The sequence below is a fragment of the Mobula birostris genome, chromosome 22, assembly GCF_030028105.1.
Source record: "Mobula birostris isolate sMobBir1 chromosome 22, sMobBir1.hap1, whole genome shotgun sequence".
Classification (NCBI taxonomy): Eukaryota; Metazoa; Chordata; class Chondrichthyes; order Myliobatiformes; family Myliobatidae; genus Mobula; species Mobula birostris.
The window spans coordinates 22093094-22117759 of record NC_092391.1 but is presented as its reverse complement, the minus strand read 5'-3'; the positions used below and the strand labels follow the sequence as shown (position 1 = coordinate 22117759).

Here is a 24666-nt window from a genome sequence, read left to right as displayed (position 1 = left end):
ACGGGTGACCAAAAGCTGGGGTTTTGAAGTGTTAGGAATTCAAACACAAGGTGCTGTCAGTTGAGCACACTGCCAGCCCTGTTGGGGTGAATGAGAGCGGGAGTGTAGACAGACCAGACCCGGACTGCTGCAGTGGGATGTGAGCGATTGGCGAATCTATCTAGGGATTTGACAGGAATAACGTGTTGGAAATGTTCAACAGGTCGGGCAACATCTGTGCAAAGAGGAATAGAGTTAACATCTCTGGTCAGAGATTCTTTGAAAGAACTGGGAAAGAGATCAGGACTGCTACTGTAGCCAAATTCTGCAACCATGAAACTGTGCCTGTAAAATGGTAGGCTACTTGTTGCGATATTATTTGTGATTCTCCCGTGTTTATAACCATAATGTAAACAAAATGCATCTTCCTCCTCATTTGGTTTTTGAGCAGTTAGACATCATTGGCATAAATGACTCAGTAATTTGTCAGCTTGGGTTACATAGGATCTTTTTCCAGCACAGGGTGATATTCATCCGGACTCGTTTGCATACAAATACTTGGCTTTTTAAACTCTGCTGTAATTACTGATAAGTTTCTTAAAGTTTACAATGTGTATTTAACAACTTTCACAATCTCAGCATGCTCAAAGTCAAGAGAACTATTTTAGAGTAACGCCTTTAACATTGGATACAAAATTCAATTTGCATACAGCAGATTTGCACAAACAGCAGTGTGTATTGACTAAGTAATCCATGGTGTTGGTTGAGGTAGATTATTGGCTGAGACACTAGGGAGAACATTGAAGATCAAGAAAGCAGGCGATCTGGTCTGATCTCCCTGCCATTCAATATGATCCTGACTGCTCTGCCCCACACCCCGTAACTCTTGGTTCACTGATCTTTCAAATAAAATCTACTTTTTAAACAATTCCAGTAATCTGGGTTCCACAACCCTTTGGGGTCAAGAATTCCAGGGATTCACCACCTTTCAGGAAATTCCTATGCATCTCAGTTTTGAACGACGTCTTATTCCCTTGAGGCCTTTTTTTTTACTGGTGCAAACATTTCTATATTTACCCTGTCACACAACCTTCTGTTTCCAAAACTGAGGTACAAAGGAATTTCTTCTGAGAGTGGTAGATCTTAGAATTCTCTACTCCAAAGGGCTGTGGAGATAAAATTTCTGGAGATGTTTAAAAAGTATACAAACTTCCTTAAACCGTTTGCAATAACTTTTTTAAATTCCCAGGAATTAGTTTACAGAATCGCTTCTGAATGTTTCTTATATTGGTATATACTTAGTTTATCGTGTTCTGCAGGGGTCAGTGTTGGGAAAATGCTTCTTTTCACTTTATATGTCAGTGATTTGGATGGAATTTGTAGCCAGGTTTGCAGACAATATGAAGGTAGGAGGGGCGGGTAGTGTTGCGGAACATGTTGAGGAAGAGTGCGTGCCTTGGAGAACATAACCAGACCAAAAGATGTGGATGAATCAAGAGATTTGCAACCTGCTGAGGGCTAGATCTGTGGCATTCAACAGCAGTGAACCAGAAACATGCAAGAAGTCCAGGTACGACCTACAGGAGGCTTATTTTAAGCGTGAAAATCAATTCTGATTGAGGTTAGAAACGGAATTGGATGTATGTCAGCTCTGGCAGGATTTGCAAACCATTATTTCCTATGAATTTAAACCTAAAATCATAAATCATGATGGTTCACTTGCAGATGAGCCCAATGCCTTTTATGTACACTTTGAAAGAGAGAACAAAGCTACACCTATAGGAATTGCTGCAGCGTCTAGTGACTGTGATCTGTCTCGGAAACCGACGCTAGAACATCTCAAGAGGCGTCAGGCCCTGATGGTGTACCTGGTAGGGTTCTGAAAACCTGTGTCAACCAGCTGGCGGGCGTACTCAAGGACATCTTCAATCTCTCGCCGCTGCAGGTGGAAGTTCCCACCTGCTTCAAAAGGGTGACAATCGTATCAGTGCCCAAGAAGAATAAGGTGAGCTGCCTCAAAGATTTTTGCCCAGTGGCACTCGCATCTACTGTGATGAAGTGCTTTGGGAGGTTAGTCATAGCCAGGACCAACTCCTGCCTAAACAAGGATCTGGACCAGCTGTAATTTGCTATCACCACAATAGGTCTACCGAGGCGTGAGAAGTTTCAAGTTCCTCGGTGTGAACATTTCTGAGGATCTACGCTGGGCCCAACATATTGATGCAATTACAAAGAAGGCACAATAGTGGCTATACTTCTTAGGAGTTTGAGAAGAATTTGTATGTCAGCAAAAACTCTCACAAATTTCTACAGATGAACCGTGGAGAGAGTTCTAGCTGGTTCCATCACCCGGCTGGTTTAGTAAAAGCTACAGAAAGTTGTAAACTACACCAGCTCCATCATGGGCACTAGCCTCCCCAGCATCCAGGACACCATCAAAAGATGATGTCTCAAAAAGGTGACATCCATTATTAAGGACCCCTCCTCCCACCCCCCAGGACATGCCCTCTTGTCATTGCTGCCATCAAAGAGGTACAGGAGCCGAAACACACAACTCTGTGTTTCAAGAACAGCATCAGATTTCTGAATGGACTATGAACCTTCGAACATTTCCTGAGTATTTCCTCTCCAGGGAATAGTTATTTGTCTTTGTTATGCGTACCTACAGTAATTTATAGTTTTATTATGTATGGCTACCATAAAACAACTAATTGGAGTTAGATAATTTAGGTTGGATTTAATCATCTTCAGTGTTCATTTCTTGCTATAATAACGTCTCCCAAGTTAAATCTCTCAGCCAATCAGAGATTGGGAATAATACCCACCATGTATACTTACTGTATTATGGCATCACAGAACAGGACAAGAAGAATCTGTTCTGTATCTTTTAAAATTAACTCTGCTTGGTGTTTTAAACCTCTTTCTCTATTAAAACTCACCTCTGCCCTCAGGTTTTGTGTCTCAGTCGAGTGTAGATCTAGTCAGTCCAGGCTTTGTGTAGTGCAGTAGGTCTAGCCATTGCTCTCCCGGTCTGCCATATGGTGTCGTAAAGGAAGGGGAGGGGGCAAAATGGGCACAGAAATCACATCACTGGAAACATTTGTTCAACACTTATCTCTGTGATCCGGATCAAACAAAACAACTGATGTCTGTTTGTAGTTTTATTACAAGCTTGTGTAAAATTTAATACACTGCAAATTGACCGAAACTGCATCTTTTAAGTAAAATGAGCCCATTATATTTACAGAAGTTGAGTATGAAATCTAAGAGAAACACGTTACTTTACTGGCAGTGTCTGAGGGGTGGGGGGGGGGGGGGGAAGAAATTGTACCAGAAAGGCTCAAATGTTAAACATACAGCAGCTGTTACAACATGAAATAGCATTTACATATCCCCAAGGGTGACAAAGAGCTTTTTTGTATTCATAAATTAAACCCAGAATTTAATTGTTTCTAGGTCAGTACAAAGGATTACTGTATTTCTGCTGGCATGCTCTCCAGGACCAGCATATATTAGGCCTTGGCATGTTCTTGTTTTGTGGTTAAATGGATTAGAAATGCAAATATACTACAAAAAAAATGTAGAAGGAAAACTGGTTCCCCAGGGAGGCATCCTAGTGGCCTGCTGCACTTCAATGACACAGCCTGCAGCAGGTTGTCACTAGATTGCATTCACACAGCGGGAAATCCTCCTTCAGACAGCACGGACAAAATCTGCAGAAAGAACAGACTTAAAGCGCTCACATTTCTTTTCCACTCTCCACAACCTCAGGATGCCACAAAGCATTTCACAGCTAACGTATTACTTCTGAAACCAGTCAGCTGCTGCAGTGTGCCCAGAAAACACCCATTAACGGTCAATGTAATTATCTGCTTAAACTGAAATGTTGGCCAGCTCCTTTTGTGCTGGGGATGCACTTTACTTCACTTGTTGGGCAAGTCCAAGCTCCACTCTGGCACTTAGATTAATCATGGAACATGATTTTTTAAAAAAAAGTGTATGAAGCAATTACTACAATTTAGAAACACAGCGGCTTCAGGGTTTCAGTGCAGTATCAAAAACCCATACACCGATGATCTCTTTGTGATCTGAGTCACACTAACTTCAAAAGAGAAATTAATAGCAACTCATTCAATAAGAGAAAACAGTCTGCTTATCCAATGTTCTATTATGAAAGTTCAAAGCAAAGAAGTTAATTAATCTCTAAGTGGATCTCGGGTCCATGTGGATTGGGTTTTTCACATTATATCCATAATATCTGTGTGAAGGTATGAGATGCGTCTGCACAAGTAAAGTGAATGAAATGTGATGTGTGGTGTGCATGTACTTTTTCATGCACACATTCTGTGCATAAGTCTGTGGATATCTGTGTGTGATAACAGACCCACATGTTCTACAGTACCAGCAGCTTTACATTCATTCAACGCCGTCACGTACAAAATAACCTAATACTGTGCTGGTATCTTTCCACCTCCCACAGATTAATTCTTGTACCATTTGAAATAAAGTATAATTGTTCAGATTTTGGTTCATTAATTATGATGGGTTTAAAGCAGTCGTCTAGAAGCATGTGCTGATCTCACAGGGGTAGTGTGGATAGCTTTTGGCCTGGGCTCCCTTGTAGTGTTGGCAGGGGCATTGATCCGCACAGCAAGTCCAGCTTGTTCACAAGCCTGTCGGTGGCACGCTGCTCAGCAGGAGCCCGGCCCGCTCTGTTCCAGCCCTTCACGGTTTGACGGAAGGTCAACTCGCTGCTCGTCCATCCGCTTGGCCTGCACCCTCTGGATCAGGCTGAAAAAGTCCTCGTCAGGGACCGTGGGTCCTCGTGGTGCCGGGCTGGGCGGAGCACATCTCTGGTCGTCAATCCTGGATGACTGCAGCAGAGAATAAACCGTTTGAGTCATCAGACACCAATGCATTTTAAAACTAAGGAGTAATCCTGACGAAGGGTCTCGGCCTGAAACGCCGACTGCACCTCTTCCTAGAGATGCTGCCTGGCCTGCTGCGTTCACCAGCTACTTTTATGTGTGTTGGTTGAGTAATTTTAAAGCAGTTTCAATTGGAGAGGATGCCACACTGACATGGATATTCAAGGAGAGGATTTGATGAAGGTAGTAAGATTTTCTTTTCAGGTGGAGGGAGAAATTTTATGTTAGAGGCACAGAAACAATATAGATCACTCAGACTCATACACTTAATTTTGTTAGCTCAAGGCTGATTTATAGCTTAATGCCATTTACAAGCTTGACAACAGCTACCCTCAGTTCTAAAATCTGATACCATCCCTGATCTTTTTATTGTATCCTATAGAGATGCTCATGACATCAACCTGTACCTCCAAAACGAAGTTCAAGGTGAGGACTTGAACTTTAAATCTCTGCCACTGTTACAAGTTACCAAACAGTAACTATTAACATTAATGGTTAACCCAACGCATTTGCTCAAAACAACAAATTTCACAAGCAGGAAGAAATGGGGGTGCAACTGAGGAATAGATCCTTAAGTTTATGAGAAGGTTCAGGGATGGGAAGCATTAGGTGAAGAAATTTGTTTCCATATTCACACCTACGTCCTTTCTGTGCTGGCCAGATGAGGTGAAGGGCAAGAAATAAATCGCAGTTTCTACTCCTGATCAGTCTGAATGAAAAGTCAGAGGGTGAACTAAAGTGACCCTTAGTCAGAATCGCTTACAACATATCAATTATAGGTTGATCACGATGAAAATCTACAACTAATAATGTACAGTTAAAATTTATCCAACTTGATGGCGTTAGTATCAATTTCTCCTTCTGGTGAAACATACTCCCTTCCACTTCCACTTCCCGTATTCCCCACTCTGACCTTTTACTTCTTCTCACCTGCCTATAACTTCCACCTTGGGTCCCTGCCTCCTTCCCTTTCTCTTATAGTCCACTCTCCTCTCCAATTAGATTCCTTCTTCTCTAGCCCTTGACCTTTCCCCACCCACCTGCCTTCACCTATTGCCTTCCAGCCGGCTCTTTCCCCTCCTCTACCACCTTTTCCTTCTGGCATCTCTCCCGCTTCCTTCTCTGTCCACGTGAAGGGTCTTGGCCCGAAACGTTGACGTACATGGAGCTTAGAAAAATAGAAGGCTATGGGTAAGCCTAGTAATTTCTAAGGTAGGGACATGTTCGGCACAACTTTTTGGGCCGTAGGGCCTGTGTTGTGCTGTAGGTTTTCTATGTTTCTATTTATTCTTTTCTATAGATGCTGCCTGACCTACTGAGTTCCATCAGTGTTTTGTGTGTGTTTGTTTAAAAAGCTGGTGTATATGAGCCAATCCATCATTTTTTTTGATAAGGGAAGCAGCTTGTTTGGCCACTATAGGGGGAAATTAGGACTGACCATTAAATGAGACTGTCCAATATGCCAGGTTTCCTCATATTAGTGAACCTGCTCGGTTTTTAATAACATTCCACCAGCTTTCCGAACATTACAGATACTTGCGTTTTATTTACTGGATTTAATTTTAAACCAAATTCAAATGTCGTGGTGAGATTTGGACTTGCATCATCTTGACTGCACTTCATCACATCATACTTTTGACTGAACTAAGCAAATATTCTGAGGTCCCTGTCTTTCTCCCATAGTCCCATATATCTTCCCTTCCCATTATTCCTTGTGAAATCCTCTGGAAAGTGCATCCACTCAAGAAAAATATCACAGAAACTTAAAAAGCCAAATGTTTCCTCAAGGAATTTCAATCCGTGCCCTTGTCTCTTTTATATCATCTCATTCACCAAAACAATTCCATGTTTTTGAATAATTTTAAAGTAGTTTTAAATTTCTCTATTCCAAAAATCTCAGCCCTGATCTCTTGAATATTTTCCTTATAACTCAAGCCTTCTCTCCCACCACTTCTCAAAGGCTTTGATATCAAACCTGAAATGTGTGCTGCACAGAACTGAACAGAAATCATTAAAACTGATCATCTGGGAATGGTGCTGTCAAGCAGGCAGGTTTTATGGGCTTCCAGATGCCCTTTCTTTTAATACTGTACCCCAAAACACTTATAATTCATTGCTTTATTAATAAAACCAGGAGACATAGGAGCTGAATTATCATCTGTTCTGCCATTAGACCATGGCTGATTTATTTTCCCTCTCAACCTCATTCTCCTGCCTTCTCCCCTTAACCTTTTGGCATCCTTTTTATTAGTACATTACACACTACGATAATAAATTTTCTAATGAACAAGTTTAAAGGGAGTATGGGAAGGGAATGGAAAGGGAACACAGCTGACACCAGCAGATTACAAATGATCATCATTTTACTGTACCCCATCTGGGGCTTAATCAATGTTCTATCGAAATTCAGCTTGACTACCTGGACTTTCATCCTCTGTTACTGATTAAAGAATCACAAACTCTCCTCAACTTTCCCTACCAAAGGAGTGTGTACCATTCTCAGATCTGTTTAAAATTGTACCATTTACTTCATATTGTCTTTTCCCATTCTGCCTATCAAAATATTTCACACTTCCCTGTAGAATTTAATTAGTCATGTGTCCGCCAAATTTCACCAATCTGGTAGTGTCTGACATAAACACAAGAGATTCTGCACATGCTTGAAAAGCAGAGCAGCACACACAAAGTGCTGGAGGAACTCAGCAGGTCAGGCAGCATCTATGGAGAGGAATAAAGAGTCGATGTTTCAGGCTGAGAACCTTCAATAGGACTGAAAATGAAGGGGGGCATGCAGAAGCCAGAATAAAAAGGTAGTAGGGGGAGGGAAAGGAGTACAAGCTGGAAGGTGATAGATGTGGGGGAAGGCAGGCGGGTGAGGATAGGTGGTAAAAGTAAAAGAATGAAGGAGGAATATGATAGGAAAGGAGAATAGACTATGGGAGAAAGGAGAGGAGAAGGAACACTATATAGACAGGTGAGGCGAAGAGAAGGGTTTCAGAGGGGAGTCAGAATGGGAAATGGAAAAGCAGGGAAGAGGAAAGGGGGAAAAAAGTTGTTGAAATTGATGCTCATGCTGTCAGGTTGGAGGCTTCCCAGATGGAACACGAGGTGTTCTCCTCTAACCTGAGGGTGGCCTCGTCGTGGCAGGAGAGGACACAGACAGCCGTGTTGGAATGGGGTCTGAAATTAAAGTGGCTGGGCACCAGGAAACCCTCCCCCTTGCAGATGGAACGAAGGTGCTCGTCAATCTACGTTGGGTCTCACTAATGCAGAGGAGGCCACACCAAGATCACTGGATACAGTAGACAATCCCAAACAAAATCTGCAGGTGAAGCGTTGCCTCAACCTCACGGAGTGTTTCGGGCCCTGAATGGTGGTGAGAGAGGAAGTGTATGGGCAGATGTAGCATTTAGTCCACTTGCAGGGATAAGTGCCAGGAGGGAGATCAGTGGGGAGGGACGAGTGGACAAGGGAATCATGGAGCGAATGATCCCTGGAGAAAGCAGAGAGTGGGGGGAAGCAGGGTATGTTTACTGGTAGGATCTGGTTGAAGATAGCGGAAGTTGTGGAGAGTTATGTGCTGGACAACTTTTTTTTTGGCCATCAGCCAATCTTCTATTCACACTGTCTGTTCCTCTGCAATCTCACTGGCTTCAATTTGAAGCTAATTGTACAGGTGAAACATTGCTTATAAAACCTGGGATTTTTCTCAATGCTGAAGTGAGTCAAACCCCTCACCGTTCCCACCTGGCATTTCATTAACATGTTGAAGAACTCATCTCCGGGCTCCTGAGAGTCTCCTTCTGGCCGCAGATGCCCCATCACCACCTGGCTGTTGTTGTGCGTGATCCTTAGTCCGGGCAGGCTGCCCACATTGGCTCGCTGATCATCCAACCTTCGACTCTGAGAGCTCGCTATCAAGTCAAAGAACTCCTCTGTCTGCGGGGATGCTTGAACTGTAAAAGAAAGCGGTGAGGGGTGGAAAACAAGCGAAGCAAATGAAAAACCATTAGCAGGGTGAAAAACAACAGCAGAGTATCTTAAACACAAGAGATCCTACGCAACACACACCAAATGCTGGGTGAACTCAGCAAGTCAGGCAGCATCTACGGAGGGAATAAACAATCGACATTTTATTTATGTCATTTCCATGACTACTCGTGGCAACTTGCAATACCGAAATTAGCTACAACATTACACACACTGCAACATAACTACACTTCTGAAGTGCGTAATTGGCTGTAAAGTGGTTTGCTTTACCCTGTTCTGCTTCCTCCTCCTATAGTCAATAATATATAAGTACTGGCTTTTATTTCTTTCTTCTGTGGTAATCTTACCTAAGAACTAGAAGAGGTAGACTTCTATTCGGGTCCGCATACCTACTCCAACATGAGGCAAGATCAAGGCTGACCTTCTCCCTCTGTGCCATCTTCCTGCATTAAACCTGTACCCTTTAATATCCAGAGGTTTATCAATCGTGACCAAGAACCAACCATGTAGCTGGGCCAAATTTTATTTATTTTTTTAAGTTTATTCATTCAAGGCTTGTGCACTTGTTCAGTGACCATCCCTATTTACCCTGAACTAAGGGGGCAGTTAAGAGTCAACCATTCTGGTGGGTCTAGGGCAGGGGTTCCCAACCTTTTTAATGCGATGGACTAACACCATTAAACAAGGGTTCTGTGGACTCCACATTGGGAACCCCTGGTCTAAGGTCACATATACATCACATCAGGTAAGAACAAAAGAATTCCTTCCATGAGAGACGTCTTTGAACCAGCTGTCTTTTGCTCACTGAGTCCAGCTTACCTTTTTTTAAAATTCGATATTTATCTAATTACCTTGAATTCAGAATTATTCTGCGGCCCTGGCGGGATTTGAATTTAGGTCTCTGGACCTTTCCAAGAACTCAACTATAGTATCACAGATTAAACAGTTGATATTTTGGGCGAAACCCTTCATCAGAAACATTGAATGTTTATTCCTTTTCATTGATGCTGCCTGAGCTGAGTTCCTTCAGCATTTTGTGCGCTGTTCTGAATTTCCAGCAGCTCCAGAATCTTGTGTTTATGATTTAACCACAATGCTGTCTGCCATCTCTCCTATAAATCTTCTCAAAAGCCTGAACTTTAACCATAAACACCATTAGTTAATTCCTCCTTGCCATCTGCAAACGTTGGTAGTTTTGTTCCTTTCAGTAATGGGCGCAGAAGGAGTGGGCAAAGAAATGTACACCGATGCCTCTGAGCAGAATCTGCTGTAACAGGCCACTGGGAGATGTGCGCACCACCTCTAAGAATTAAACATATAAGCAGAAGTCCTCTATCAACCTAAACACACTCTCTGAATAGAGCAAAATTAGTCCCTTGTTAAGCAGTACTTGTATATCATGGAAATTATCCATTAAGTTTATGTGGAGCTTTAACTTTGTAAGACACGGCTAAAATTTGACTTTCATTTGTTGGTGTATTGGACTAATATTTAGTTTCAGAGTTGACCAGACTAAAAGTATTGGGAGTTCCTGATGAACCTGGCTCAGGGTGAAGGAGCTATTAAAGAGGGAGATGGCACATGAAGAGTTACCATTTGTAAATTACTTGATTTGTCCTTATTTAAAGCAGAGCTGAGAAAACCTATTCAAAATTTACACCCCAGAAATAGGCCTTTCATCCCAAACCACTTGTGCTGTGAATACTTTCCCTTTCACCACTTTATGTTTCTACTTCTTTCTCTGCCATTAACTGTAAAACAACAAAAGTCCATCTCCTGATATCTTGTATCGGCTTCTCTGTCTAGAGATGTTGCCTTTCCAGTTTATTTCAAAATTCTACCATTCACAGTATTTAACTTCTTCCCCTCGTATCCTTATCCAGCTTTGCAATTCTAATTATGCCTGGTTGAAAAATATCTGTCGAGTTCCTTAAGGGGCCAAATGGCAAGTCACACATTTCTTATTCCCAGTTCTGGACTCTACACAAGTGGGAACATTATCTCTACTTTGAGCCAAACAATCCTCCTCAGAATTTTAAAGAAGCCTTTAAGGTCAGCTCCCAGCCTTCACTTCTCTAAACCCCCAGTCTTTATTGGAAGATCTGATCAACCAGGGAATATCACCCTTGAGAATATGTTCTACGTTTCTCTTAGTGTCTCCCTTTCCTCTCTATAAAATGGAGATCTGCATTGTGCTTAGCATTTCAAATATTTACCAAGCAGCCCATGATGACTGAGAAGTAACCACTTCCCATTGGTATTTTGTCTATACAATGGTTAAAATGGTGGAGCATTATTGACAAATTCCATATTCACCTGCTAACTGTGTTCACATTGCCATTCCCTGCATGGATCAGCATTCTAAGTTCTGGTCTCTGCTAGTGAAGTTGCTGTATGACAGTACTGGAAACGCAGCCAAGAGCTTGCCACACAGTTAGACAAGATGCTGCACAGCACTCTTCAAAGGTACTGGGCAGGGAACATGCTGACCGTGTTCCCTGCACAGTACCGCCGAAGAGTGTCCTGCTAGAGCTAGATATAAAAGATACTCCTGCACTTCTACTATGCCCGCATTCATTTCTTGCATGAGCTGTGCTGAACAAATTGCCCAATAACTATGTCCAGACTCGGGTTTTGACACTGGGGCTTCAACAGTCTTGGTCAGTTTAAATAAAAACACATTCCTGGCAGATATGATTCAACTATTCCTCAAATCAACCTCGGTCAACTTTTCCTCTGAAAGTGACCTCGTTTAATTAGGACTGTGCAGTGGCCGGTTACAAAGTTGCACCAGAAGGATCCAGACAAAATCGACTCCACCACTCCTGTTCAACAGATGGAGATGTGCAAATACAAATCAGTTATACAAAACGCTGGAGAAACTCAGCAGGTCAGGCAGCATCTATGGAGAGGAATGAACAGTCAACATTTAGTGCTGAGATCCTTCATCAGGACTGAAAGGGTGGGGGAGGGGAAGAAGTCCAAGTTTATTGTCATTCAGTCGTATACATATACACCACCAAATGAAACAGCATTCCTCTGGACCAAGGTGCACAACACAGTATGTATAACATATAACTCACACACACTAAGATAATATTACTACAGATAAATTAACACATAATATAGTATATTTCTGCCACAAGTCAAAAACTAAACAGCATAATGCTACTGGCGCTTCATACGTGATCAGACCTGGGTGGTAACAGGGAGTTCAGTCGTCTCATGGTCTGGGGGCAGAAGCTCCACTTCCATCCTGACAGTCCTTGTCCTAATGCTACTGTACCTCCTGTCTGATGGGAGGGGGTCAGAGAGATTGTTGAATGGATGGGAGGGATCATTGATAACGCTCAGGGCCCTACATATGTAGTTCTCCTGATAAAGAACTCAGATGGATGGAGGAGAGATCCTAAAGATCCTCTCATCAGTCCTTGCAAGTACAAGCTGGCAAGTGATGGGTAAAGCCAGGCGAGGGAGAAGGTAGATGGGTGGGGTAGAAGGGATGAAGTAAGAAGCTGGGAGGCAAAGGACTGAAGAAGAAGAAATCTGATAGGAGAAAAGAGTGGATTATGGGGTTAAGGGAAGGAGGGGTTCTGAAAGGCAGGTGAAGAGAAGGGGTAAGATTGGAGCGAGAATGGGGAAAGGAAAAAAGAAAGAAAGAAAGAAAGGGGGAGTGACAAAATTTCCAGAAGTTAGAAAAATTGACGTTCATACCATCAGATTGGAGCCAAACCAGATGGTATGGTGCTCTAATCCGAGAGTGGCCTCCTTGAGGCAGTCAAGGATGCGCTCCACTGTGCATCTAATTAACTAGTCACGGACTGACATGTTGGAATGGGAGTGACAAGTAGAATTAAAATGGGTGTCCACTGGGAAATCCCTCCTATTGTGGCAGACAGAGCAAAGAAACTCAACAAAGCGGTACAGCATATAGAATGCCATTTGTTGAACGAACCATCTTGTACTCACATATTCTATCCTGCAGAGGAGACACTGGGGTTGACACACTCCCTGTCATGCCATTCTGTTGCTCTTCAAACGTACATCGCTGGTCATCCATACGATTACTTTGGAAGCGACTTAGTAAATCGAAGAAACATTCTTCATCTGAAGGATCCCGGTTTACCCTCTACACGATTCAGGTGACAATAAAAGAATGTTGTGAACTTAACATTGATTTAATATTTCAGGCAACATAATGCTAATCTATCAATGTTAACATATCCCTTTCAGTTGCTGTTTTAACTAATTAAACTTGAACTGATTTATTTATACACTATTCATACAAATCCACTAATGTGCAGCGAGGGGGGAGAAAAATGAGCATATTAAATATTCCCTAACTCAGCTTTGTATGCACATGCACGTAGACAAAATGACTGTTCTGACACGAACGGTTCAGTTATTCAAATCTTGTCGTGGTACGGTGAAAGATACGAACTGAAAAAGGATCTAGAGCTTTCCTGGTGTATATGACAAAGAAACTCTTCTTGGGCTTCCAGCTGCGTACACGTGTAAGGGGTTTCTTCTTTTATGTTACTGCAAAGGCTAATAAAATGGCTTCTTTGTTATGTTAAAAATAAAGATGGCTTCTTTGTTATGTTAACTGCAGAGAAAGTGCTTCTCTCTTGCAGCTTGTTTGGGTTATAATTACTGATAAGAGAATTGTACTCATTTGCTAATCAACTGGGATAGATGTTATTCTTTCTTGTGTGTCTGTAAGCTATTGTTTTTGTGGGCTTTGGGGCAGAAGGCAGATGGGGACAGAGAGAGGAGACGCGATGCTGTAAGCTGGGCGATGGGATGGACCCCAAGCGGCAGGCCGAGCCCCAGGGTTTTCGGGAGGAGAACTGAAGAGGAAGGACGTGCTGGACGCGCTCTGGTCGAGCACCGTGGTTGGTCCCAGGCGGCGAGTCGAGGGGGTCGGAGGAGATCATATGGTGGAAAGAGGACCCCATTAATTGAGCTCCAACGGTTGTGCATGAAGTGGTTGAACTCTGATAAGATTGGCGTCTTTTACTTTTTCCTTTTATATTGTATCTCTATTAATTACATAGTTCCAGTAAGAATGATAAAGTGTAATCATTTAATTGCATATGGTGTACTGTCTGTTATTTGGCATGGTGCGGTACATCACACAGCATCTACACAAACTGATTACCCAGTTTGGCGGGGCCGAAGGCTGCTCCCCCTAGACTAAAGCGAGCTGAGCGGGCCTGAAGCTTACCGGGGGCTACACACGTATCAATTGTAGCTGATGTCTTTGTGACAAACTCTGCCATCTTCATCAGGATGAATGAAGAAGATGGCAGTTTGTCATTGAAATGCCGGTTACAATTGATACCCGGACCGGTTGGAAGCCCAAGAAGAGTTTAACAATACAAACTGTTATGATGAAAGGGAGCCAACTTGATGTGTTGACCTCAGCATCCACAGAGCTAATCGGAGGATATATGAAGGGTGTAAATAGATGAAAGATCCAATGTAGCTGTCTACTGAGATGAAGACATTTACATTGAGGCAGCTACTTGCTTTTCTCTCCAAAGTTAGTGCCTGACAGAGTTGGTAACATAATGTATTTTACTGTATGACAATGATAAAGTAAAAGTTTTAGACAGCCAAGTGCAAATTACAGTCACTGGTATATATCAATTTAGAGTCAACATTTCTATTATAAACTGAGAGTGGTCAAAGCATTCTTAGTTGAAAGATACTTGTTTTCCGATCTGCACAAGTCACTGGCAGCAACATACAATGTATAGAACGGACAAGGTGGAGCAGAAACTAACATTAATCCCATTGAATGGATGTGGAAGGAAGTCACTAATTCATCCGAGCTATTGATCGAAAAGGTACTCATAAGTGGAACGTATTGATTTACATTTCCCCACTTCTCTGGAAAAGTGAGCTTTACCTCAAGTTTGGCTTTTCAATAACTAAGCTCAGCATTCTGACAAAGTTGGTTCATGGTTATCTCTTAACCTACACCAGTGTGGCACATTATTTCGCTATTGTTTTTGGGAGCCCCACATGTAATTTGACAATAAAGTACACACATATATATATATATATATATATATAATATGTTCAAAGTAAATTTATTATCAAAGAACATATATATCACCATATATAACCCTGAGGTTCACTTTCTTGTGGGCATTCACAGCAAATAGGAAGATACACAATAGAATCAATGAAAAATCACACACGACAAAGACCCAACGTGCAGAAGACAAACTAGGCAAATACAAAAATAAATTTAAAAAAATAAATAAATAAGGAATAAGTATGAAGTACATGAACTGAAGCGTCCTTGAAAATGAGTCTATGGGCTGTGGGGACAGTTCAGTGATGGGGTAATTGAATTTGAGTGAAGTTATCCTCTCTGGTTCAAGAGCCTGATGGCTAAGGGGTAATAACTGTTCCTGAACCTGCTGAGATGGGTCCTGAGGCTCCTGTACCTCCTTCATGATGACAGCAGCAAGAGGAGAGCATTGCCTGGGTGGTAGGAGTCCTTGACGATGGATGCTCCTTTCCTGCAAAGGCACTCCTTGTAGATGTGCTCAATGGTGATGAGGGCTCCAACCCTGATGGACTGGGTCATATCCACTACTTTTTGTGGGCTTTTCCATTCAAGGGCATTGGTGTTCCCATACCGGGCCATGACGCAACCAGCCAATATACTCTCCACCGCACATCTATAGGAAGTTTGTCAAAGTTTAGATGACATGCAGAATCTTTACAAACTTCTAAAAATGTAGAGGTATGCCATGCTTTCTTTGTAATGGCTCTTATGTGCTGAACCCAGGACAGATCCGCTGAAATGATAACACCAAGAAACTTAAAGTTCCTGATCCTCTCCACCTTTTATCCCCGATGAGGACTGGCTCATGGACCTCCGGTTTCCTCCTCCTATAGTCAATAATCAGCTCCTTGGTCTTGCTGACACTGAGTGAAGGGCTGTTGTTGTGGCAGCACACAGACAGATTTTCAATCTCCCTCCTATGTGCTGATCCATCACCACTTTTGATTCAGCCAAGGATAGTGGTGTTGTCAGCAAACTTAAATATGGCTTGAAGCTGTGCTTAGCCTCACAGTCATTAGTAAATAGCACGAACAGCACAGCCTAAGTGCACAGCCTTGTGGTGCACCTGTGCTAATGACGATGATGATGATGATTATGAGGACACGCAGTCCCCTTTTATTGTCATTTAGTAATGCATGATTAAGAAATGATAAAATGTTTTTCCAGAACGATATCACGAAAACATATGACAAACCGACTTAAAAACTAACAAATACCACATAATTATAACATATAGATACAACAGTGCAAAGCAATACCATAATTTGATAAGAACAGACTATGGCACAGTAAAAAGTCTCAAAGTCTCTCAAAAGTCCCATCATCTCATGCAGACAGTAAACCTCCAGCACTGCCAACTTGCCGATGCAGCATACTGGAAGCATCTGACCACAGTCCAACTCTGAGTCTGTCCGAAAACTCCGAGCCTCCGACCACCCCTTCGACACCGAGCACCATCTCTACCGAGCGCTTCGACCCCGGCCCCGGCAACAGGCGATACGCAAAGCTGAGGATTTGGGGCCTTCGTCTCCGGAGACACTCAATCGCACAGTAGCAGCGGCAGCGAAGCAGGCATTTCAGAAGTTACTCCAGATGCTCCTCGGTGCTTCTCACGGCTATCTCCATCAAATCCGGACTGTGCACGGCCCCCTAGTTACACATTATCGATATTCATTCTGAATGGCCGCGCGCACTGCGTTGCGCCGCGATCTTCTCCTCCCTCCTTTATGGTGATTGTGGGGAGGTGCTGTTACCAATCCAAACAGACTGGGGTCTGCAAATGAGGAAATCAAAGATCCAGTTGCATAGGGAGTTATTGAGGCCTAGATCTTGGAGCTTATTGATTAGTTTTGAGGGGATGTTAGTATTGAATGCCAAGCTGTAGTCAATGAAGAGTATCCTGATGTTTACATCTTCACTGTCCAGATGTTCCAGGGTTGAGTGAAGAGCCAATGAAATGGCATCTGCTGTTACCCTATTGTGACTGTAGGCAAATTGCAGCAGATCCAAGTCGCTCCTCAGGCAGGAGTTGACGTGTCCCATAACCAACCTCTCAAAGCACTTCATTACACTGGATGTAAATTACAGGTAAATTACTTGCATGTTACATTTCATATATTGCAACAGTGACCACACTTCGAAAGTACTTCTAATGTGCTTTGGGATATCCCAAAGTTGTAAAAGGCATTATAGAAATGCACACCTTTTGTATAACAGTCCCAATTTACTCTATAGTAACACACAATTGATTATAAGTTTATGGCAGCTTGCATAATATCCAAATCTATTAAAGCAGAACACTTCCTGTGTTTGCTTGGTACTGTCCTCCAGCATTCACTTGGTGGAAGAAAAAGCGGACCAAAACAACTCAGGAACTTGGGCTGTATTCTTTTTTTGTGTCTTTGTGATTGTTTTTTCCCTGAAAACTGTATGCATTATTTGTGCTATGCGCAATGTGCAGTGTGCTGTTGGTAATGTCTTTTGCACGCTGGTCCCAGAGGAACGCTGCTTTGTTTGGCTATACACACGTATGGTTGAATGGTAATTAAGCTTGAAGCCTGAACATATTAATGACTCTGCCTAAAGCATTGAGGATCTTATTGTCAAATTATACATCAAATACAACTTTGAAATGGAAGCCTGTTTCTAAGGATATAATTTGAAAATTATACCAGACTAGTTGAGAGTAAAGATAAACAAAGCTCCCACTAACTTTCTTCCCTTTGGAGTCAGTGTGTACATAAGTATTTCCTTACGCCACTTCCAGTTCAACTAAAATGATTTTCTATTCGGATGAAAGCAGTTAACAACACGTTTCTTTTCCACACAAAGAAATTAAAAAATTACCCAACAAATTACAGATATACGACAACTGAGAAATCCAAGACGAGACTACAAGATCATTTTACAATTTTTTTTTTGGACACTTTCCAGTTTGAGGGGTTTAGCTGCAAGTGAGTTGGGACAGGATGTTGAGCTGTGTGAAATCTGCAGTATTCAAATGTGAGATTCCAGAGAGGACCAGGTTCATGGTATTCATGGTTAATAATGAACAGATTGAACTAAAATGTAACTCCTCAGAGTTGGTGAGGGTCAACAAGAATAGAATCATAGAGAAGTTACAACACAGGTTGTGAGCATTCGATCCACTGACTTTGTGCCAACTCTATACAAGAACAAACATGCTTTTCTACCCCTACCCCTATCCTATTGTCCTGCAAGTATTTTCTCTTTCTAGGTACTTTACTTTTGGACATCACAAATGCACCTGGCTCCAACAACCACCCTCCTCGAAGAGTCAGTGTGTACAAAGGTTTTTCCTCAAGTTTCTTCAAATTCATATGAAATTAGTTGGAAGTAGTTTTAAAACATGTTTCTTTTCCATTTTCATGTGTGATCTCAAAGCATTTAAATTTCACATTTTTAATTGGTTATCATTTATAGTGTAACAGATCCATTTTATATTTTGAATCCCATGGAAAAAGCCGAATAAATTGGGCAGCTACTTGGCAAACCCTGCTACAGGTCACCGCACTCAGCTAAACACTGATCACCACAGCATGCACATGGAAGAAAAGCAGATAAAATCCTACTTGGAAATCGTCTTAACCAGGCTTTCACATGGTACAACCACAAGAGGAACTATTTTAATCTCAACGTTAAGAAAACTCTGAACTTCTTGATAAGACAAAACAAACTTTCTATTATTGATGCTGACAAAAATTCCACCTTTGAGAGAACACTTTGACTCAAAACAGCATAATATTGATGATGTTACAATAGGACCAGAACAATTACACTATAAGCCTGCATTCCCTGTAGGGTATAGTACTTACTGCAAAACTTGCAATGGTACAGACAAATTATTTTCAAGTTACTAAGATTGCAAAGGCATAAGTTGATTTAATCAATGTTTGAAAATAAAATGACAAAGCAACACACACACACACAATGCTGGAGGAACTTAGGTCAGGCAAGCACCTATGGAGGAGAATTAACAACCAACGTTTCCGCCTGAGACCCTTCATCAGAACTGGAAAGGAAGGAAGAGGGGAAGGAGGATCATTAAAAGGTGATAGGTGAAGCCAGGGGGATAGGAAAGGTAAAGGGTTGGAGAGGAAGGAATCTGATAGGAGAGGAAAGAGGAACATAGGAGAAAGGGAAGGAGGAAGGGACCCAGGGGGAAGTGATAGGCAGGTGAGAGAAGGTTACAGGCCAGTGTGGGAAACAGAAGAAGAGGAGGGGCAATCGATATTCACGCCATCAGGTTGGAGGCTACCCAGATGTTGCTCCTCCATCCTGAGGGTTACTTTAAAGTTGAATTCTTTAGTGGAACCCAAACAATTAATCAGTCATTCTATCCAGTGACCTATCTAAAGTGCTTTTACAGCCTGTTGCCTCTTATTTCAGATTTGGGAACAGGAGCCTGGTAGTCAGTGATTCAAATAATGATCTCAAGGCACAAGTCTGAATCCCTTCCCAGCAGCTGGGGAACTTAATTTCAGTTAATTAAGCAAATCTGGAATAAAAAAAAAGCCAGCACTAGCTTGCTGACTATAAAGCTACCAGACTGTCACACAGGCCCAGATGGTTCACTGAACGTCATTAAGAAATCTGCCACCATTGCACAATCTGCTTTTTTCCAGACCCACATTAATAGACTTGAATCTAACTACTTTCTGAAAGACCCAGCAAGCCCCTCAGTTCAAGAGCAATTAGGGCAGGTAGTAAATGGTGGCCTTGCTTGCCTTGCACAATTCCTCTGAACAAACAGAAAGAGTATAATGCAACACAGGAGGCTCTTTACTTCAATACAGTATTCCCGACTGCTTCTCAGAACTAGCAATTAAAACGACTCCCCAATGTGCTCCTTCCCTTACAAGTACACATTTAATGTAATGGTGAATGAAATTAGCATAGATAGGCTCTTCATGGTCGGCACAGTTGCAGAGGGCTAAAAAGCCTATTTGTATTCTGTATGAGTGAGCCTGTAACCATCTTTGTAAGGCTCAGCATCTCCATTAACCCTCTCCTACATGGGGCACACAGATATATCACAAAACAGTTTTTCTGGCAATGCTGAAGTCAACAAGGTTCAGTTAAAAACATCTTCAGAGCTGCAATTTGCCATCGGCATTGGTCAGAATCCTGACCTGCAGGGGCACTGTGAGCACTTCAATAAAGGGTTATGATCCATCCTGAAGAAGAGTGTCTCTAGTTATGTACTTAATCATCAGAGGATCTGAATAAAGTTGTACAGACTTTTAAAAAAGTCACTTGTGGAAGAGCGTGTTCTCCAACCAGAAGCACTGGATGAACCAAGAGATCCGCAATCTCCTGCAGGCCAGATCAGTGGCAGTCCAGTGATTGACTTGGACATCTTTTCCGATCTGTTAACCAAGTAAAATTCAAGGAGGTACAGTTATGACCTCTGGAAGCCACCTCACACGTGAAGTGGCAATCCTGGACCAAACCTGAACCACAGAACGAAGCTCGACAGCTGAGGCAAGGCTTGAGTGATGTCATTACCAATGAAGTAAAACCAGGTGATATATACGACAACAAAGTTTCATTCCCAGAAGAGCTCAACGTCTTTACTGCTCGCTTGACCGACAAAACATGAAGGCTCCTTCACAAAATCCCAAGGGCCCCGATGACCCTGTGATTTCAGTCTCTGAGGCAGGCGTGAGAGCATCCTTCAGGAGGGAGAATCCAAGGAAAGCATCTGCCCCAGATGGGGTACCTGCCTGAGTACAGTGGACCTGTGCTGGTCAACTGGCTGGAGTATTCACTGAGATCTTTAACCTCTTGCGACTGCAGTCTGAGGTACTCACTTGCTTCAATCAGGCTTCAATTATACTACTAATCCAAGAAGAACTTGGTAACCTGCCTCAATTACTGTGATCAAGTGCTTTGAGAGGTTGGTGACGAAACATATCAACTCCTGCCTGATGAGTGACAGGCACCTGCTCCAATTTACCTACTGTCACAACAAGTCGACAGAAGTCACTTCATTGGCTCTTCACTCAACCCTGGAATATTTGGACAGCAAAGATGCATTCAACACTGTCATCCCTCAAAACTAAATGAGCTCAAGCCTTAGGCCTCAATACCTCGTCTATTTCCTCATTTGCAGACCCTAGTCAGTTTGGATTGACAATAACATCTCCACAATAACCATCATCACAGGTGCACCACAAGGCTGTGTGCTTAGCCCCCTGTTCTACTCACTTTATACTTATGACTGTGTGGCTAAGTATAGCGCCAATGCTATATTTAAGTTTTCTGACGACAATACTCTTGTTGGCCAAATCAAAGGTGGTGATGAATCACCACATAGGAGGGAGATTGAAAATCTGGCTAAAAGCTGCTACTACAACAACCTCTCACTCCATGTCAGCAAGACCAAGGAGCTGATTATTGACTTCAGGAGGATGAAACCGGAGGTCCATGAGCTAGTCCTCATTGGGAGAATCAGAGGTGGAGAGGGTCAGCAACTTCGAATTCCTTGGTGTTATCACTTCAAAGGGTCTGTCCTGGATCCAGCATATAAGTGCCATTACGAAAAATGCATGGCAGTGCCTCTACTTTCTTACAAGTTTGCAAAAATTCGGCGTATCACATAAAACTTTGACGAGAGTATACTGATTGGTTGCATCAGAGCCCGATATGGAAACACTAATGCCCTTGACCAGAAAAGCTATAAAAGATGGATACATTCTCACTGCTGTCATCACAAAGGAGGTACAGGAGCTTTAAGTCCCACACCACCAGGTTTAGGAACAATTGTTACCCTACAACCATCAGGATCTTGTGGATAACTTCACTCATCCCATCACTGAACCGATTCCACAACCCATGGACTCACTTTCAAGGACTCTGCAACTCATGTTCTGAATATTTATTATTTATTTACTATTATTAATTTGTGTCTTTTTTCCCTTTTCTGTACATGCACAGTTTGTTGTCATTTGCACATTGGTTGTGCATCTTTGTTGTGTGCAGCTTTTCAATGATTCTATTGTGTTTCTTTGTATTTATTATGAATGCCCCAAGTAAATGAATTGCAAGGTTGCATACGGTGACATATATGTACTTTGATAATAAATTTACTTTGAAGTTCAATGGCAACTGCCCGAAATACAATTTGGATACAACAGTAGATAGATGCAAATGACAAAAAAAAGGTTCTTTTGATGATGAACTATTAGAGGTTATTTGACAAGGCTATAATTAAAATATAAATTAAACAAATATCTTTAATGAGTGACTGATTTTGGAAAGCAGAGAACAGTGAGGTGAGCAAATTAGGTATAAAATTAGCTCAAATTCAATTGTGAATTTTAAAAGAGTTCTATGTGGCAAACTGAAGAGCCCTTTTAAATTATATTTATTATAAATTGGTGGGGGGGGGTGGTTATTAGGATAATCCAGGTAGGTAGGGCCAACTTTTTCATTAGGTATTAATTAGGTCTCCATACTTCTCCCTTGTGTTTCTTCTCCTTGATCTCCTGACATTGCTGACTTTTGGAGATACAGTTTCTGGTAGCTGAAGTTTCAGTGTCGATGGGGTCCAGGCAAGAGAAGTGAGGTGAATGTGTACAGGTCATGTGCGACACTGCTCTTTCTCAAACCCACCCAACAGCAAACAGCACTTGTCATCTTTTCACTGGGTCATGACCAAAACACTCAGCGATTCTGGTTCATGAAGCTGGTTCAAAGAGCAGCAACCCATCAAGGATTCTCTGAACTTGCTATATACCATCAGGACAAAATTAGCTCAGGAATAACATTGCTCTCCTGGAGTCTGACATGTAATGATCGGAAGATATTATGAAATTCCAGAATCAAACAACAGTCTGTGAGGATCTTTATCTCAATGGATCCAAACAAATGCTCACTAATCCTTTCAATTGGGAAAGACGATATGGACAGCAAAACTCTCCTACCCATTAAACTTTATAGCACTCTTAATGACTCCTGGAGCAGGACGTCAAATGAACCGAGAGACAAGTTCTAGAGTACTCTCGTAGAACTGGACAGTAATGCTGCTGAAACCCAACAGGATTTACAATATAATTGTTGACCAATTCCATATTAATAATTTCTGCAGCAGTTTTTCTTAATACTGGGTAAGCTACAAATTAAAGAAACCAAATTTCTTAAGAAGGCTACAGGCTCCACTCGACTCTTCAGTTGTTTACCATAATTAGTTCAGAATGTAATTTGGTTGAGTCCAACAAGCTGTGGAACAAAAGCATGAATTTTCACAATGGCTAATGTGCCTGCTCTTGCATGCTGTAATGGGGAGTGTAATTGCTTTTGGCTCTTTTGGCCAAGGCCATTCCAGTACTACAGAAAAATAAAGCAACATTTCTCAACATAAAAAGGGAGATTTGTATCAATTTAATGCAGCAGATAATAACCACTCAGGAACTTTGTTTCTGTTACAGAAAAAAAAATGCATGAGTTAGAAGTATTTCTATAGCATCGATCAAAAATTAACAGTGTGGAAAATTTCCACTATGGATTAATAAATAATACCATGACTCTTCAGTTTTCAACTTTGTATATTTCTGAGCAATTTGCAAGATTCAGACTTCTACAGTTAACAAAAGCATCCTTTACTCTAGATCAAGGGTTCGCAACCTCTTTCATGCCTTGGACCCGGTACCATTAACCGAGGAGTCCACGGGCCCCAGGTTGCAAACTGCTGCTCTAGATGTTATTACTTCCTGCATTCTGTTTGAGAGGTTGAGATTTTTTTTTACTGTCATTGAATGTGTCCTGGTACACTGCCTAATCAAAGTGCTGGCACTAACAATGCTAAGGTACACAACAAAAGTACTGTACTTACTAAACAAATACAAACCTGGACACAATCTCAGCTGTCAATAATTTAATGAGTTCAAGGTACCAGTAACTGAAATAATTAATTCTAGAAAATGCAATAATCTATACATGAGCACACCTTTTAAACATCCCTAATGTTCAGTACAGCTCCATCAACGTGCAATGATTCTCCCTTATGCAAATGCTAGACAAATTAGTATCTGTTTGGACTTTCTAAACCATAGGGATTTAAAATAATCCAATTAAACAGTTGAGTTTTGCTAAGTTAATGCTATCTTCACAAAAATTTAAGTGGAATGAGCCTGAAGTGAGGAATAAACAAGCTCTTAGGTGTGATTATGTTCTAAAGAGCAAGATATCATGCTAATCCAATCATGAGGTTTTAAATTCACAGAATCACAATAAAAGGCTGCACAGTTGAAGGCCATCGGCAAAATTCCAGCTCAAGAATTGAAAGTACAGGCTCTAATCCTAATCTCACATGTTAAAATATTCACAATATTTCAATATTCTGCAAATAATCCTTAAAGTATAAATTTCTCCCAAGCCATCATAGTTCCCACTACTGGGAGAAAGCTGAGCTCTGGAAAAATCAAATTTCTCCTTTCTGAGCTCAGACAGGTCGGTATGGTGCGATCTGAGAAGTTTCAGCATGGATTGCTCACAGTGTAACTCTGTGCAATAACATGGTTTATTATTAACAGTGGATTAGTTGAATGAACACATTATCTTTTCCTCTGTGGGATCAGTTTGAATGTATATCTCATGAGCTGTTTGGCAATCTTCCTCTGCCAGGTAATGGTTGCCAGATATCTATTGTTAACTTGCCCT

The 24666-nt window shown here is 41.8% G+C and overlaps 1 protein-coding gene across 5 annotated transcripts in view; it reads right to left on the bottom strand.

The window, feature by feature from the left end:
* Positions 1-3127: 3127 nt before the first annotated feature.
* Positions 3128-24666, bottom strand: part of gpsm1b (G protein signaling modulator 1b) — a 279264-nt gene continuing 257725 nt past the window's right edge. For 4 of the 5 annotated variants that reach the window (XM_072240285.1, XM_072240289.1, XM_072240287.1 and 1 more), the window contains 3 exons: positions 12867-13026; positions 8646-8863; positions 3128-4853 (listed from right to left, as the gene is read on the bottom strand). In XM_072240285.1, the coding sequence (XP_072096386.1) occupies positions 4671-4853; positions 8646-8863; positions 12867-13026 (561 nt within the window). In that variant the 3' untranslated portion in view covers positions 3128-4670. The remainder of the gene's footprint in view (positions 4854-8645; positions 8864-12866; positions 13027-24666) is intronic. The other variant, XM_072240286.1, reaches the window with a different exon arrangement.